Here is an 18,280-nt window from a genome sequence, read left to right as displayed (position 1 = left end):
AAGGAAAGTAAGGTAAGTCTCTCATTAGAAGACTGGGACATTCCCCACTACATCCTTTCCACCAATCCTTATCAATGCAACAGACATTGCCCGATTCCCATCCATCAGCATCACTGGGCTTCCACTCCTCCTAGCATGCAGCTACTGTCACCCCCACCTCCCTCCACAGTGCCAGGCAACCCTACCTACTGGTGAAATTCATCCCCATCAGGCTGGTGTTGCTGCTCAAAGGGTGAAATCTAATTGTATCACTACCTTTTTTGAACCTTTGAATCAGGTACCAATTGTGATCTGACTTTATTCAGGTCAATACAGTATCAGTAAAATAACAGTGCTTTGTTTGAGAGCTCTAGACATCACTCTAACAATGAAGTCTGAAATGTCTTTGCAAATTGGGTTTGCTGTGTCTTTTAGCACTTATGAGGAGAAACAAGCTTAGGAGGGAGATCTGCTCACTTCAATGCTCAAGTGTCCTGCTGCAGGGAGTTCCACGCTGCAATACAGCACTGGTCTCCCTTCACACAACTCACCAGGATCCATGGTGGCTTTTAGGTAGGTGCTGGTAAAAAGGAAGCCAGGAGACAGTGTGAGAAGGAAGGAGTTAGAAGGGAGTGGCAGGAGGAAACAAGGATAAGAACATTCATGAAAGCAAAGAGGTAGACACTGGGATGATTTTGTTCCCTCCATGCTTCAGTTCTAGGGACTGGCTTTAGAATTGCTTGTTGTGTAGCTTAACAAGCATAGGCTGAAAAAAACTGAGCCTGCAAGCAGGGGGAGGACCTCTGTCCCCATTTCTAAATTCTAATAGCATTTTTAATCCAAGAGGGGTCCTGGGTTCTGCAGTAGGAGAGTGTGTGCTGCCTTGTGGGGCTGCAGGAACAACAAACTCCTTTGCCAGATCAGAGCAGGGGGGAAAAGATGCAGTTAACAAGAAATGTCAGAGGATCAAAAACTCTTTATCATTTAATGGCTTTAGGATAACACTGTGCCATCTCCCCATGCTCCCAGGGAGCCTCTCAGTGCTGGTCTTGTGGCTAGAACTGCACTGTTCCAGAAGTAGGATCTGCTGCTGCAACTGGTGCTTTCCAAGGCCCAATCCCCGTATGTTTTTTGCTGAGAACAGGCAGCATTGTTCTGTCAGTGGGCTCAGGAGTGAGGTCTCTGCTGATCCCTGATGGTCAGAAGCCAAATGCTCCAATGCAGTGGTTGCAGCAATACTCAATGGGAGTAATGCAATGTGGGACCTGATAAACTCTTCAGATCAGAGTATAACACGTGCTCTGCATCAAGCGTCCACGTGGCTTGCAGCTGGGCTGCATGCAGCTGTCCTGCCACCACAGCAGTTATTTCAGAGTTTACTCTGAGCAAACTCTAGTGCAGCAGTCAGGGCTCCCTGCATGCCCTTGGCCTTTCCACTGCCCTTAGCAACGATGGGAGAGCCTCCTGCCTTCCCTTCCATCTGTGTGCAGACAGCCACAGCCCAGTCAGCAGCAGAGAACACAGGGAGGCAATTCTGAGGAAGAGACACAGAGCAGTTATATGGACTGTGGAGCACTCTGCAGTCTGGAGGAAGAAAGGTAACAATGTTCTCTCCTCACCCAGCCTGGGCCCTCACTAACCTGAGGCAGACAGGACAAGGAGGACTGCAAAGGCTGAGCTTACATGTTAATGCTGTGTCCTGCCCCTGGGCAAACACAGCCTGGAGGATCCAGGACTGGACCGTGCAGTATATGTGGTCCCAGTATGGTCATCTCAGGTCTTACCCCTGCACTTATTCACCACCAACACTGGGCAGAATCCCAGGAAAAGCCTCAACTGGGGACTGTTGAGCCGTGGGTCCAGTCTCCTTTTGCAGGCAGGTTCCCCACACCTTTACCAGGGTTCTGCTTACCTTGGACACCTGGCAGGCACAGAGCACCTCACCAGAAACCTGAGGGCTGAGCAGAAGGACTGATGTGCCAGGAGACTTGTCACATAGATGGTTCACTACCTTCATTAGGATCTAGGAGAGATGGAGAGAAGAGGGGTTAGGCTACAGCAATGGAAACTGGCAGGCAGCAGCAAACACACCCAGCAGCTCCCACTTAGTGTAGGCAGCACCTGAGGTACCACCAGGCCAACAAGGAATGTGGATTACTCACAGAGAGGGAGTCAGCTGGGATGGTATCAATGATGACAGGTTGGTTGCAATGTTTTGTTAGCAGGTTTTGTGCCTTCTCTGCAGCCTGGAGGAGGAAACACACAGCACTTGAGGGGCTACAGGTGGCACAGGGTGAGCTGGACGGGGATATATGTATGCAATATATGTACATAGGGAAAGGAAGTGCTGCTCTGTGGGATAGAGGAGGGATGTGTATTAGCAGAAGACCAGCCACTGAAGCCTCCATATGAAGACCTATACAACACTCCTTCCTAAAAAGTAAGTAGAGATGGACCCCTTCCAAAAGTGGAACAGAGAGTGACTTGTTTGGTCCCCAGCCTGCCTTCTGGACCTACACACAGCCACATGTTTCAGGAAGGCTTCTGTGGCAAGATGCTCCTAATTAAGAAAATAATAGTTCTTGCTGAGAATACTAAGTCACAAATAAGCATTTCCAAAGGGCTTTTAATGTAATCACATAAATTATCAAGACACAAATGCAGAGGGAAGTCAGAACAATATCCATATGGCAGGGAAAAAGGCTGTGTCCTACCACTGTCTTACTGCATAGCCTTGTAAAGCCCATTTTCAGGGACACTTCATCTTCTCCATAGATAAATGAAATGATGCCATGTCCACCTGTTGGTGTTTGCCAAATGTGCTGATATGGGACTCTCCATCCTCACAGGCAGAGGGACAAGGGGTTCTGCAGGTGTCAAAGGCCCAGTCAGTCATTCACTGCCTTTTAAATTATGGCCTTGGTTAATGCCACTGAAATCAACCTGACAGAGAGCTTGTGTTGCACTGGTCTGCAATGGTACTTGCTTTCTTCTGCCTTCTAATGGGACTCTAGGGTGACAGGGACACCAGGTCCACTGGTGTATGCCACACAGTGCTATTAGGAGGCTGTAAGCAAGTGTGCTGCTGCTGCTGCAGTACCTGCTGTATCTCCAGCTTCTTGATGGCCGTGTTGGCTGTTCGCTGCAGTGCTTTGAGGATAGTCTGTAGTTCTTTTCTTTGCCACTGGGGCATTGCAGTGTTACTCACCACCTGCAAGACAAGTTGCTGTGTAAGCGCAGTAAACCATACCTAGAAATAAAATGGTGGTTCTCCGAGAGGTCAGGCTGGACCCTGACCTCTTCTCAGACCCTTATGCGACCAGGCCAGCCAGTCACTGTAGCTTTCTCTTGTCAGCTGGGCATCTAAAGCCTCCTGAAAATCCTGGGAACCTTTTTTCACTGTTTTACCATCCCCACCACTGCCTTCTCTCACATTCCCTCTGGCAGCAGGTCAATTGCAACAGAAGCACCTAGACCCTGGTTGAAATCTTTGCAACCAGAGTGGCACCAGCAGACAGCAACATGCCCATGCTATTGACCATGGTAAGGTGTAAACCTGGTAAGGAAGAAGTCATGTGGCTCAAGTGTACAGAGCCCATGCTGGGATCTTTCTGTACAGGAGTGTAGTCCTTACTTGGGTCAACTGGCCCACTTCTTTGGAGAGGTTCTGCATTTCAGGAATAGAGGTACTCCTCTGCTTCATTCGTAGGGAGAGAGAGTCCACTTCCATAGCCAAGCACTGCCCTACTTCCCGGGCCTGGAGAGGAGGAGGGAAAGAATGCTTCAAATGTAACAGAAAGAATGAACACGGATGGAGAAAGTGGGAAGGCAGTGGGATCACAACCACTGAAGTACTGCTCAGGATCCAGTGGGAACACACCGACCAACAGAGGCTTTAAGAACAGCAGTCCCCAAGAGACTCTGGAATAGAATGTTCCTCTCTAGATCTGCAACCAACACTAGATGGTCACACCCAGGGGACCACGCTGTCATGCATTTATGTTTCCTCAGTATCTCTCACCAAATTACCAGGATTTCAATGAGAAAAACTAGGGAGCCCCATTTACTTCTTAGTGCTCTTTTTTTCACTAGCGAATGCCATCTTGAAACTCATGACGGAAGTAAGAGAAGAAACAGTAAAACTAAAGAAAACTCAATAGCTGTTTGAGCACACTTCCTTTGGACCAGTTCAGCTCATCTTGGTACACTTCCTTTTGCTTTTGCCAACACCAATGCTACTGTTAATAAAATGGCTAATACAAGTTTTTTACACCAGTGAAAATCCTCACAGTTTGGAGCATTTCCCGTCTGGCAGATCTCCAAGACCATGATAGCCCTGCTAGACTTTAGACCAGGACATCAAAGAGTATATCAAAAAAGCTGTGGGTGGTAAGGACTGATGTGTCTGATGATCCACATCCCTTGTTTCAAGTCACTCCCTCATGCCTGCAGTCTCCCTTGTCTGATTAACACAGGGACACAGCTCCTTTTGGGGGCTCTCCAGGTCAGCACTTCCAGCAAAGCATGCAGATGTGCCCTGCAGCTTTTCATTCCTCTGTACCAAGAAAAGCCTTGCTAGGGACACAGATGCACAGGGGACAGCCAGCCAAAAACCAACAGATTTGCAGGGGTGGGCTTTGCCTTTAGTCTTCTGAGTGACACTGACAGTGAGTAACTCTATTCTGACTGCAGCCTTAAAGGAAACAGGCAGGGTTGCAAGAGGCCCCTGACACTTCCAGATATTCATAGGACAAAGCAATCTCACAAACACAACAAGGTTGCTTTCTTTTTATACAGACCCATCCAGACCAGAATCACAGTTCAGCAGTAAAAAGACTAAAGAAAAGAAGCCAAAGGGCTGCAAGAATGAGGCCAAAGCCCTGTAACCATAAAGTGCAAACCCAACTGTGAGAGGCAGGAGGTGAAACCAAAGGACAAAGGATCACATCTTTCAATACCTACCTGGGGACTGAAACTTATAGAGACTTCCTGATGTTTTGTACCAAGTTCTTATCTTGAAAAAGGGGGTGTGAGGGGAGGAATGAAGGTCAAGGAGACAGGAGAATAGGATGCAGGGAATGGACATGAATATCGAGGTATGGCAGCAGAGCTGGGCCCAGGCGTGGAGATGAAAGACAGATCAGGCATAGCAAGGGGGAGCCAGCCAAAGCAGGGGAAAACCAATTGCCTAAGCAGAAGCCTACAAAGTTGGGTCCTTCTGGCACTTCCTTTGCATGACAGAAAATCTCAGCTCCCCTGTTCTTACCTGTTTGGCTTGTCCCCCTGTCACTGCAATGACACGGCTAATCCCTTTAACAAGCTGACGCTCACTGATGATGGTCAGATCTTCCATAGCTCCTGTTTGTAGAAGGTGCCTGCAAAGTCAGCATAGAACAGGAAAGAAAACAAGCTGCTTTCTGGGAACAAAAATTAGGAAGCTTGCTTTCTTTTTACACAAGCCTCAAGTCCAGCAGCCTCTCCCCAGTCTCAATAGCTTCAATCCTTTTCCATCCCTGAAATCCTGATGGCACCCTGCCAGGCAAGTAACAGTGGCGTTGAGGCTACTCCAGAGGAAACTCTGTGTCAGCAGCAGGCTGCTGACAAATGGCACAAATCCTGTCTTGCTTTTCCCTCCTTTCCTTCAGCAGTGGGATAAATCGGGATTCTTCTCTTTTACTCAGCTGCTACCAAACCTTGTAGAAAGTAATTTTTTCCTCCAGCTCCACCACTATCTTATCAGGCCATCTCAGAGACTAGTCAGTACCAGCTTAGTTGTGCAGTCACAGGGCACTGACAACCTCCCCTTTTCTTCTTGGCTATTCAGCACTAAAAAACACCTACAGTGTCTCAGGTTCTGTTATCACAAGCAATCATTTCAGACATCTTCACAAGAATCAATCATGTTCACTCCCATGCAGTTTCTTGTCCCACTACTCCCACAAGAATGATTTCATTACTAGAAACTTGCTCATTTTCAGCTGTATCTGCTCAAAGGCCAATTTGTTCCTGGGTTTCTTTGTGTCAGCATTGTCCTAAGATTGATTAACTTTTCTTTGACTCCCATTACTGCTAAAAGCAGAAGAGGGTGAAGATAATTAAAATAATCAGAGCGGTCTCAAGATCTCACAGCTGTCTCAGAGTCTCCTGCTGGGTCCCCAGCCCTGCTGCAAACCCAAACCAAAGCACTAAACTCTGGTGTGACAGGCCACACAACCCTTTCCCACACTTCACTGGTGCCCTGGGGCTTCCAGGTTGGTTTCAGACTATGAAGCAAGGAAAAATGCTTTGCATTTCACTAAAGTTTTCTCACCCTGGGACTTCCAAAGCTTCATAACTAACCCATCCTGTCTTCACAAGATCTTTCGGGTGAGGAAACTTGGTTGGACAGGGAGTGGAGCTTGCAAGACTGTCTCCACCTCAGCCACCAGTGCCCACAAACACACCTTCTGACTGCAAGAAAAAGTCACTTACGTCCCACAGCAGAGCTCCACAGAGGTCTGCATTGCAGCCTCAGAGTCGCGGGTCAGCACACTCTCCACAGGGACCCCCAGGGACACTATCCTCACTGGATCTGGATACCCCTGACAGAGGAGACAGGGATCAGCAGCTAACAACATGGTTCTTCAGGGGCATTTACAGACTAACTACAGGGCTTCATGTGTCTACTTCATTTTTCCCCTATTCTAGAATAGCCCTAGAGTGGGGGACAGCACTGCTTCTCCCCCACAACCAGCCAACATGGAGAGAAAGAAACAACTGGGTGACACTACAAGCTTTTGGTCAAAAAAAATGAGCAGAAAGCCTATGCATCATCAGCCTCCACATTTCACAACAAAGTGCTCCTCAAACCTCATCTCTATTTTCCTTCCTGAGTTTTGTGAGTCAAGTCCCTTGCAGAAACCTGTTGCGTCAACATCTCTGGTACCTCTGATGATTCTGAGACGATTCTCAGCTGAAGGACAAAGCTCATGAAGATGTGCATTGCCTTCTATCATACCTCATCCACTGCACGGAGACCCTGAACTCTTCTGGCCAGCATGAGGGGGACCTCAGCCATATGCACAGCTTCATTTCGTTTGATCACATCTTGGACCACTTGCTCCACTTGCTGCAGCTGCTCCACAGTCACAGGGCCCTGTAGAAGTAAATGAGCCACGTTCAGGAGAAGCCTCCTGAGAGGTACAGATCAAAGGAGGAAGAACTGGGGCAGGGCCCTCAGGCAACTCACCACTCTCCCCATGTCTCATCTCTCCTCCTTGTAAAAGGGAATTGTGAGCATCATGACCCTCCCACCTCCTCCCCACAAGGGATAAGGATTTTTGATCCAAGAGCATCAACCAGACTCTTCAAAGGAGATAATGCAATGAGTGACAGGTTGCTAGAGCCAGTGCTCAGCCTGACCCAGCAGCTTTCAGCTCCCAACCCCACTCAGCTGGAACACCAGCACAGATATCAGATATGTGCCAGAGACGAGCTGGTGAATCTCTCAAAGACGCCTTTACACTACTCAGGTCAGCCTCATGACCACTGGTCTTGCTAAGTGCTTTCCCTTCCAACACCCATTCATCCCCCCAGCAAGCCCAGCTCAAAGCCAGGTCATTGCAAAGCGGAGCCAGTCACATCCAGAGGGCCAAGTTTCGTTGCTCATATAAAATGCAACCTGTCTCTGAAGGAGTCATTTTGATGAGAGGAGAAAAATCCCTGGAGAGAAGGCCAGCACCGTGATGTTGGCACTGCTGAGAAGAAGCAAAGAGAAGTCCAGAGTCACCTTGGTATCGAAGTCGAAGCGCAGCCGCTCTGCTGTGACGTGGGATCCTCGCTGCTCTGTGTGGTCGCCCAGGACGTGGCGGAGCGCGAAGTTCAGCAGGTGGGTGGCAGTGTGGTTGGTCATGCAGCCCAGCCGCTGGGCCTGGAACCACAGACATGCTGGGGGGCACTGCTGGTGCTGCACACCTCGGGGGGAGCAAGGGATGGCGTGGGGAGATGAGGGAAAGGCTGCATGGGAGGGGGTGGGAGAAGCTGGGGAGAAAAACAATGGGTAGTACAGCTGTCAGGTTAATTTGTGTCACTTGGGCAGATCTAACTTGTTTTCCCATGGGATCACCTCTGTAAAACAGGAATAGTGGACAGGCCAATGGGTCACAGAATATTACAATTCACTTGTGAGGTCTCCTCCCCATTAGGATGAAAAGCAGTCTCAGGAATACAAGCGACAAGGCTCTTTTGTGTCCAGGCTACTCAGGAAATCATGAGATTCTCAAAGCAAGACTGGGAAGACGTTAAGAGCAGTGAGTTATCACCTCATCCACAAAGAGCTGCACTTGGTCTCCAGCACGCAGGGCTTCTACAGCAGTAACCTCATGGATCACGTAACCACCACAGAGCTGAACCGACTCTACAGGGAAGAGGACATCCTGAGCAAAGAGAAAGAAAGATGAGTTAGGACACAGGAAAAATCTAAATATCTGTGTGAGGTATCTGCTTGATCTGACTGGGAAACACAACCTCCAGTGATCCCTAAAATAGACAGGGATGGGGTGGAAAAAGCAGGGAGAAGCCTACTGCAAATGTAACCAGAGTGCCTCAGACCTTCCCTGCATCCAGCCACTTGCTGCACAACATGTTAAGGCTGTCAGCCTGCAGCACCCATGATGATTAGTTTTCCTAATAAGGATGCCTGTCTGTGAGAAAATGGACAGTGGCTGCCAAGGCACCCATCTCAGGCATTCAAGGTGCCATTTCTACCTCACTGGGCTGGCAAAAGAAACTTGATCCCCACTTTAGCCTGGGGAGAAGTGTTGAGCAAGGCACTATCACATTCTGCAAGGCTAGAAAGGCAGCATCAATGCCCAGGGGTGATTCTCAAGAGCTAGAATGTTTAAAGTAGAAAAAGCTGCATCCCCTGTAACTTCCCAGAAGAGGGTCAAACACCTTCTTCTGACAAGGCTGAAGGAACACCCTGCAGAAGTGGAGGTTCTCCCCAATGCTTTTGGGAGGGCTAAGAGTTTTTCCATCGGGTCTCAGGTTAAACACTGCTTGCAGTTGTCTAGGACTGGCCAGAGACAAGTTACTCAGCTCACAGAATCTCTGATAATTGATTGCTTTCTCTCTGCATTGCAGCCGCAGATGGAGAGAGTGCAGCACACTGAAGGGAGGCCCAAGAAGACTTTACAGTCTTTCCCAGCAAGAAGAAATTACAAAGGGCTGAGAGAGAAAACCAGAGCAGCAAGTACACACCTGAGGTTACTGCTGCTTCATTCATCCCACCAATCCTGATGCAAAGCCAAGAGAACTGTCAAGAGTCAGCAGCTGGCAAATTAACACAGTAAAACAGCCTATCACTTGGGGAAAGGGTCTTACCTGCTGTCCTAAACGTATCATGTAGCCTTGGTCTGAGGCTTGCCCACCCTGCTCTGCATAGAAATTAGTCCTGTCCAAGATGACACCACAGCGTTGCCCTGCCCCAACCTCCTTCTGGAGAGACTGATCTCTGTACAGCATCAAGACGGTGGCCTGGCACGGGCTGAACTCTGTCAGGTGGAAGAAGATGGCAGTAATTAGTGAATACACCCTGTTACATTGCAACAGGAAAGGAGGGATCGCTTCCCCCTGCCAACCCTGCCAATACCCAGTCTATACAGAATGCTGGCACTTTCCTGTGCCTTGGTAGGAGAGAAACAGATCTTGGCAGAAAGGACAAAGGATCTGCTATTTGGAACTAAGTCACCTCTCACTTACCTAGTGACAGACCTGCTGAGTGGCAGATCAGCAGAGAGGGATGCCCAGTCTGGCCCCACATGAGCTGTGGAACAGACACACCTATATCTTGCTACACTTCAAGCTTTTCAAACCTGTCTGCCTTCTATGAAGAGATGACAGACTTGGTGGACAAAGGAGGACAGGGTTGCCACCTTCCTTGATGCAGCAAGCTCTCCTGTAGGCTCCTTGAAGCCAAATTTGGGTGATATGCACTGGACAGCTGGGCCACAAGGTGGGTGTATAACTGGCTGGGCAGTCCTCCCCACAGAGATTTGCTCAATAACTGATATTCAGTGACTAACAGAGCTGCTTGGTAGCTGATTATTAGGGCCAACACCATTTAACATCTTCATTAATTACTATCCACAGCAGATGGGATGTAACCAAATCCTGCATGTGTATGGCAACAGAGTGCTGTGGACTGGCTGGTCCACTGAAGAACAGGGCTGCTTTTCGGAGTCATCTCAGCAAGCTACAGAAACGGACTGACAGGGTCCTCAGGGTCCTCAAGAGCAAGCTGAACACAAGACAGCATGGTGACCTTGCAAGAAGGAAGACTGCCTGCTGAGCTGTATGAACACAAGCATAGCCAGCAGGTCAAAGAAAGTGGTTATTCACCCCTATTTAGCATTTTTAAGACTACACCTAGAGTACAGGAAATTCTGGTTGTAAGTTAAGAAAAAATATTTTCACACTAAGAATGATAGAGAACAGGGAACAGAGACACTGCAGGATCTCTGCCCTTAAAGATACTGAAAACTTAAATGGACAAGGTTCTGAGCACACTGATGTTCATTTGATAAAGAGACTGGACATCCAGAAATCCCCTCCAACCTGAATTATTTCATGATTCAGAGACTGAGGAGGTGGGACAGTGCTAGCTTGGAGATTTCAGCCAATGTCACTGCTGGGCTTTTTTCCTCCATTGCCCTCTTGCTGTAGTATATATAGCTTGAATGCCTCACTTTCTACTTAGCATGGGTTGCCACCAGCACAACGGGTAAGAGAGAGCTTGGATGTACACAGCTCTCTCTAATTGTTTGTGACAACCCCACCACCTCTTACTCTGTGGTTTAGCTTTGTATTTTCCCTAGAGCATCAGCAACACCAGTTACCCTAAATGATAAAAAGCCCACACTAACACCTAGTGGTCTGCCAAGGAAAGTGCAAGTGCATGGCTTTAGACCCTTTGCATAACTATTCTTCATTCTCCCTACCGCTCACACACATCCAAAAGCCTAATTGCTGGGGACAGACTCATCTCTAGCAGTCCCTGCTTCACTACTGCACACTAATACCAAGCCAGAGCTCACAGCTGTGTCACCAGCTGAGAGCCTTCCCAAGAAGAAAACAACAGTAATAAAAGGAAATACTTTGGGATGAGGTACAAAGGCAGAGAAAAGATGCAGCAGCGAGGCGGACAGGTTTGAACCACAAACTACACGTTCTACATGCCTGAGGTTAGGCAGCCAGAGCAGCCTTGTGAGGGATCCCAGCACCCTCAGGTGCTTACAGATGTGACTTGGCCACTTACCATACTGCCCGTGCTGCCCAAGGCTGTAGGCATACTTTGGGGAATCATCAGTAGCAGGCACGTTGCTGTTCCGCAGGTGAGCCAGTGAGTGCACATCAAGGTGTGTGTTTGTGTCCTCCAGCTGTCCTGCCTGTGGGCCACTGGCCTTCCGCTACAGCAGAGCAAGGGCACAGTTAGATGGGAGATACGGAGAGGGGCACTCAAATTGGTAACTGGAGCTATAAACCTAGGAACAACGTCTTCCACCTTTCTGGAAAAGGCTTGTTTAGATCCAGGCTGACAGAGGCTACTGCTATACCAACTCCATTCCTTCAAAACCCACAGGCTCTCAATGCCACCCTGTGCCAGCCTTGAGAAACGCCATGAGCAACAGCTAACACAACCCTCCCTGCACAGCTTGCTGTGTAGCTTGAAACTTCTAGGCCATTCAAGCTTAGGAGGGCAAGGCTGTGAACTGACTATGGCACAGGGGAGCAGCACAGGTCTTCCAGCTCTAGAGAGACCAAGGAGATTGTGTAAACTCTTCCTAAGTCACTTGCTGTTCGGGCTATCTAAGCTGGCTCTGCTTTGTGTGAGGAGTTGGGCTACATGACTGAGAGAGGACACTTCTAACCTGTATAATTCTGTGATAACCTTCACCCCAGCAACAATCAGCATCATAACATGCTGATCTGAAGAGAACCACCAGCCAACACTTCTCAGTCCCACAACCATAAGCAAAGACATTGTGACCCCACTGCTGTTTCAGACTCAGTTCCCCTCCAGGGAAGACATGTGGCCCTGTGGTGCACCTGAAAAGCCTCAGCAGTGAAAGGAATTCTGTCTCCATGCTCACAGGAGAGAGGGAAGGCTCCCAGGTGAGTCTCCCTCTTACCTTTGCATCTTCCAAAGCAAGTTCATTAAAAGCAGCTGAATCCAATCTGATTCCCTTTTCTTCAAGCATCAAGTCAATCAGATCCAGAGGGAATCCTAAATTCCCATAGAGAGACCAAGCTACTTCAGCTGTAGGACAAACAGAAGAACATGAACACTGTGTGAATGCGGAAAGAAAAGGTATCTCAAGATCTGGTCACATGGGACCAGCTTAGTGTGTTATCTTGGTAACTGGATTCACCTGTGTTGTGTGCAGCTGAACCAGCAATGGGGAAGGGGAGAGAAGCCACATAGGTCCTCCTCTATGGGACCAAGTATTAATGATGACCCACAACCCAGTCTCTGCTGAAGTTCAGTCCAGCACATCCAGCCAGGCAGCTGTGCTGGTTGGGTCCTGAGCTCCTTCCTTCAACTGTATCTTGTAAGGACCTAGTTAATCAGTCAATAAAGCAGCAATGGAATGCTTCTAAATTTCTGGGTACTTAGTTGTTTTGAGAACAAAGTACTAGAAAACAACTGCAATCTGGAGAAAAGAGGAACATCTGCTCCTCTGCCAAGGGATAGAAGATCACTGAGAACTTGTGGGGGAGGCAGACATCCACCAGTTTTGTCTGCAGTGCTTGCGAGGATCTGGATCAAACCATCTTTAAGTGCAGCTTATCAGAGGAGGGAGACTCACCAGGGAAATCTGTGGAAGGCTCCATCTGCTGCACTGTCCGCTCAATGATGTGCCTCCCACGCTCGAGGGAGGACAGAAAAGCGGCCTCGTTCTCATTGATAACATCCATAATCTGGATCAGAAGAAAGGTTAGCCACAACATCTCAGGGAATTCCCCAGGTTAGCTCTGCTACACTCAGCTCAAAGCAAATCAAGCAAGTATCTATCTAACAGAATTGCGTCTGCCTGCACCAGCCTTTTTGTTCTGTAGTTATGCATCTCAACATGGCTCAGACACATTACTGAGCAGTGACAAAGTCATTGTGCCTCCTTTCACCACTACTGTCAAGGAAAAATTGACCATCCACCTGGGGAGGGCTGGAGACTGACAAATGCTGCCTGTCAGACATTCATGTCTGTGACCCAATTAAAACTGCACAGCTGGAACAGAGAAATCACTCATCACAGTTGTTGTGCACGAGCAAGCCAGGACTAGCCCTAAATCACCAATCCACTTTGGACTAAGGGTACCCAGGCAAGGACAGGCTGTACTTGCACTCAAGAAATTAGGTACCCTAGCTTTTTAGAGCAACAGCTACCTTATATCATGACAAGCAGTCCCTTTTAAGGGTTTAGTAGAGCTCCACAAAGAAATCTGCCAAAGATACTTCTTGTAGCAGATACAAGCATGTTCCCAGCACATCTCAGTCCACCCATGAGAACACCGTTATGGAGAAGGCTAAGCAAACTCCTCCAGCTAAGTCCCAAGGAAGGGCTGACTTCTGCCCCTGAGAGCAGTGCCTCACAAAGATAATGAGACATGGGGTTTCTCTCCAGGGGATTCCACATTGCTCACCTGGTGTGTATTCTTCGTCAGCTCTGGATAGGCATCTCCCTGTGGAGTGAGCCACAGTTAGTGAGAACATCCTCAGTGTCTTCCCCCACGAGCACTACACAGGGTTCTCAGGCAGGTGAGAGTGAAGGGAGACCCAGCACCCAACTCCAGGGACAGGACAGGGAAAGAATCACACATAGACTTACAGCTGCCATCTCCTGGCTGTTTCCCTGTGACCCACCTCTGCTAGCCCCTGCACAGCATCTCTTGGCACCCATTCACAACAAGGAGAAAGCATTGTCTGTTGGGATGTTGCTAGTACTCAAAGAATCAATTTTAGATGGCTTTAACCCAGATATGACAGCTTGGAAGCCACTGCCCTCGACAAACAACAATGTGCACCTGCATGCACTTAGACCCACACTAGTGCTGACTGTACAGCTGGTCACAGTAGGTCCCCGTCCTCCCATCACAAATGATCAGGAGACAAGAGATTTTTACTGCTGCAATGCAGTAATCAGATACATCCTTCTGGAGCTCCTTCACATCCAAGATTATTTCCTGACAGTGTATGGGAAAGGGATATAGGGCTGAATAGGACATGGGTGATACTCTTTTTCCCCCGAGGCAGCAATTTTTACTCACCAGCACTTCCACTACAGTAGGCACCAGGGAGGCCAGGAGCCCAGGTGGAGCACGAAGGACTTCAGAGCAAAAGCGGACAGCCCTGCGCAGGATCCGACGCAGCACCAGTCTGAAAACAGGGCAGGAACAGCCAGGCAGCCATGTGAGCATCCCTGCCCAGCTCCTACACCCAGACCACTGCCCACACAGCTCCTCTGCCCCGACTTACTGACACAGGCCAGCTGCTTCCCATGCTCCATACCCTTCCAAGGATGAGCCTGCAGATAAGAACCTCTTCCAGGCTCCCACCCTCCTGCATCCCAAAAGCTCATGCACTCCTTATCTTGGCCCTACACTAGAATGTCCCCCCCGGCTGTCCATGTTCCTTTCCAAACCTAACTCCATCCAGCCCCTGCCATCTTCCTGATGTCCTTACTCTGCTCCAGAGAGGCCTGGGTAGACACCATCAGTGATGCACACACACAAGGTGCGCACGTGATCTGCCACCACACGATAGGCCATATTCACACGCCCAACGTCAGCATCCCCGACCAGACCTTGGTACCTGGGCACCCTGCAGCCCTAAAAGAGAAAGTAAGCAGATAGATCAGCAGAAATTAATGGCTGCAGAAGGAAAAGCTTCAATATGAGATGCTGCCAGCTACACTTGACATCATGCTTCTCAGCTACCTCCAAAACTTGTGCATCTAAGATGTACTTACTCAATTTTCCCAGTATATTATAGACCAAGACTTCCTGTGCCTAAGACAGGTCAGGCAATGCCCTGGCATTGAGGAATTTAAAAAACTTTGAGGAAGACTGGATCAGCAGTGCCAATATCCCAGAGGATTTCCAACCTGGAATTCTCCCCAGTTCCCCTACAATGCTATTCTGGACATAGCTCCTGTCTCAAAATATCGCACAATAACATGGTACCAGGCAAGCAGTCTGTGTTCAAGGAGCTTTTGATCAGCTGTGACTCTGAGCAGAAGCACCATCACCTTGTGAATGGCATCCAAGATGGGAGTGAAGAGATCTGTGTCATAGTTGGAACGTTTGTGCTGCAGAACTGCCACCAGCCTTTCCAGGCCCATTCCTGTATCAACATGATGCTGTGGTAAGGGAAGCAGATTGCCTTCCACCTCCCTGTCAGCCAGGAAAAATAAAAGGCAAAAGAGAAGGGAGGGTCAGTTCAGGGGAAAATAAGTGGAGAAAGTGGGTCAAAGAGAATGAGAGAGTGACAGGGGATGGAAACAGCAGGTAACCCAACAAAAGGAAGCTCAGGGACAAGACTAACAGCACCCTGCCTTGGCATTGACAGGCAGCCAGGATCTGACCATCAGGTAGTCAAGAAAGATTGTAAGACAGGGAAAAAGGCCTTCTGGGAAGAGGGGCCCGAAACCTTCTCCTCCTTCTTCAAGTTTCTCTGGGCAGCTGCAGATCTGAAGAGACCTCTGGAATATAGCAGGAGGGAGCATAGGCAGCAGAGATTAGAGGAGGACAAATAAAGCAAAAGGGGACCAAGAGCCACACTGGACACATCTCCACAGCTTCTCTCTTGCTCCTGTACTGCCACCTTGTGGAAAGCGGCGAGATGTCTGAGAGCACACACGTACAATTTTGGAGTCAGACAAGGGGGAAAGGCTCTGGATTTCAGATCGGGAGGGCTGGTACCTGTTATACTGCATGAAGACCAGGTTCCAGATCTCCACCACATCAGGGCTGCCCTGGTTCACCAGTGCTGCAGCATTTCTACCACCACCCACGTGGTCATAGTGGATCTCAGTGCAGGGACCGCAAGGACCCGTGTCCCCCATCTCCCAGAAGTTGTCCTTGAGTGGAAAAGGAAGCACGTGACTGGCAGGCACCCTGGAAAGGCAAACAGAGGTGGTAGGGCTGGGGCATGCACACAAAGCACATAGGAGCTTAGATCACAGAAAAAGCTGGAAGGGAAGAAACACTTCTGACCACTACAAACTCAATAACCAAACACATTAGCACTGCATCTGCTCACACAGAATTGCTCTCCTTAGCAGGAACAACCTGGACCAAGCCAGACAGGATCCTACTCACTGCCCAGGATGGCTGACAGACTTGGTCTGGCTCCTGCTGATGGAGACAAGCTCTCCACTGGGTTTGTGGAGAGCTGCCTTTCTTCTTGGAGGGAATTCTAGCAGAACTAAGACCTGATCACAGAGGACAATGCTGAAGAGCAACAGTGGCAAAGAGCTGGCTGCCTTGGCTCCAAAGCCCACACACAGCCTGGAACAAGCTTCCAAAGCACAGCAGTGCTCTCTGCAGTGGCTTCATCCTCACACTGAAGCAACCACTGCTAGCTTTCAGAAGAGAAACCTCAGGACAGAGAGGAAGCAAAGGATCAGAGAACCTTCGCACACTTCATCCAGGCCAGCCAGTGTTAGGTTCACAGCCCCTCATACTGGTAACATCAGAGAAATAGCTTAAAGGTCAAAGACCCCAAAGCACTCAGAGCTTAGCTGATTTTAACAGCCCAAAAAAACCAGAAAACAAAAAAACCGAGTTTAAACCCCGACTTTTAGCCCCTACATCTGATTCCCATCAACTAAAGAGTAAATGGGAGGCTATGGAGACTGAAAAGTCAACAACAGAACCTTTTATTTTTTATTTTTTTTAACACACTTACCCCAGGCGGAGCCAGATGTCCCTGCATTCCTCATCTGCACTTAGCCCCAGTGAGGAGTCTCCACCGAAGTAGGTGACATAGAGACGATCCCTAGGGATCTCATAGACCTCTGTCAGGAGCTCCCAGGCCATGCTACATGCCTCCTCCTGAGCAGGCAGGAAACATAAACAATACAGAGTGATCCAGGATGCAGAGTGATGCAGAAAGGCTCTTCAGAATGGGAGTCAAACACTGCAAAAGCTCATTTCAGCCGCTCTCTCCCTTCCTGATTTTAAGGTGTATTGCAAAGAGCAGGAAGAGGGTCAGGCAACTGACTCAGGTCACTGCTGCAAGTGGGAAACTGATGTTCCTAACTCGTTGGGAGACCTTCCGAGGCACGGCACGGTCTACACCCATGTGCTCACTAGCAGAGTTACATGGACTATTTCTTTCACCAGCAGTGAAGCCAGCATCCTTTAGCCTTCTTCCCTTCTCAAACCTTCTAGTAACAAACACCAAATGAACCGGAACCTTCTTCCCACCACATTAAATGGCATTTACGCTGACAGCTTTCACTGTGTCGTTCGTGGCTTCGAAAGGCTGAGCACCCCGTGAGTCTGCAGGGCACGTTCAACACACTAACTACCCCTGCTCTGGGCCACGCAGCTCCCAAGAGTTGATCTGGAGCTCACCGAAGTGTCTCCTGCAGACAGCCCGATGGCAGGGCTCTGAAATAAGGCCTGCGCTTCCCTCGGGAAAGGGGTCTGCCCCTGTCACCTCACCTTAAAGTAATCCCCGAAGGACCAGCTCCCCAGCATCTCAAAGAAGGTGTGGTGGGAGGTGTCCCGGCCCACGTCCTCCAGGTCGTTGTGCTTCCCGCCGGCCCGCACGCACTTCTGGCTGTTCACCACCCGCCGGTGCCGCGCCAGCTCGCTCCGGGGGTGCGCGGTGCCCAGGAAGACGGGCTTGAACTGCAAAGCAAGGCAGGGAGAGGCGGGCTGCGGCGTGCGGCCCCAGCCGGCGGCTCCCGAGACACACCCCCCCGCCCAGCGGGCGCGGCGGGGCGCGGCGGGAGGAGCACCTGGTTCATGCCCGCGTTGACGAAGAGGAGGCGGGGGTCACCGCGGGGCCGCACGGGGGCCGAGGGCAGGCGGCGGTGGCCGTGACGCTCCTGGAAGAAGCGGAGGAAGGCGGCGCGGACCTGCCCGGCCGGCGGGCAGCTGGCAGCCCCGCGGCGGGGGCTGCAGCCCCAGGGCATCGGCACCGGTACCGGCACCGGCCCCCGCCGCAGCCGCAGCCGGGCGCCCAGCGCCGCCATCGCGCCGCGGGCCGGAAGCGGGGCGGGAGCTTCCGGCGGGGCCGCAGGAGGGGCCGGGG

General features: G+C 49.9%; 1 protein-coding gene across 2 annotated transcripts; it reads right to left on the bottom strand.

Annotated features, from left to right (window-relative positions):
• Positions 1-285: 285 nt before the first annotated feature.
• AARS2 (alanyl-tRNA synthetase 2, mitochondrial) lies at positions 286-18,229 on the bottom strand. Of its 2 annotated transcripts, none has more exons than XM_051615830.1 (22): positions 17,985-18,229; positions 17,686-17,874; positions 16,925-17,070; positions 15,937-16,131; positions 15,264-15,408; positions 14,699-14,844; positions 14,284-14,392; positions 13,660-13,698; positions 12,825-12,936; positions 12,147-12,274; positions 11,273-11,423; positions 9,340-9,509; positions 8,280-8,393; positions 7,748-7,888; positions 6,977-7,114; positions 6,451-6,560; positions 5,246-5,354; positions 3,614-3,736; positions 3,080-3,190; positions 2,142-2,225; positions 1,892-2,002; positions 286-559 (listed from the first exon to the last, which is right to left on the bottom strand). In XM_051615830.1, the coding sequence occupies exons 1-22, from the start codon at positions 18,219-18,221 to the stop codon at positions 527-529; spliced, it is 2,841 nt and encodes a 946-aa protein (XP_051471790.1). In that variant the 5' UTR covers positions 18,222-18,229; the 3' UTR covers positions 286-526. The 2 variants fall into 2 exon arrangements, with proteins under 2 accessions (XP_051471790.1, XP_051471789.1); XM_051615829.1 differs by lacking the exon at positions 286-559 and adding an exon at positions 938-1,513.
• Positions 18,230-18,280: the final 51 nt, after the last annotated feature.

The sequence above is a fragment of the Apus apus genome, chromosome 3, assembly GCF_020740795.1.
Source record: "Apus apus isolate bApuApu2 chromosome 3, bApuApu2.pri.cur, whole genome shotgun sequence".
NCBI lineage: Eukaryota > Metazoa > Chordata > Aves > Apodiformes > Apodidae > Apus > Apus apus.
This window is presented reverse-complemented; position numbering and strand designations above follow the sequence as displayed.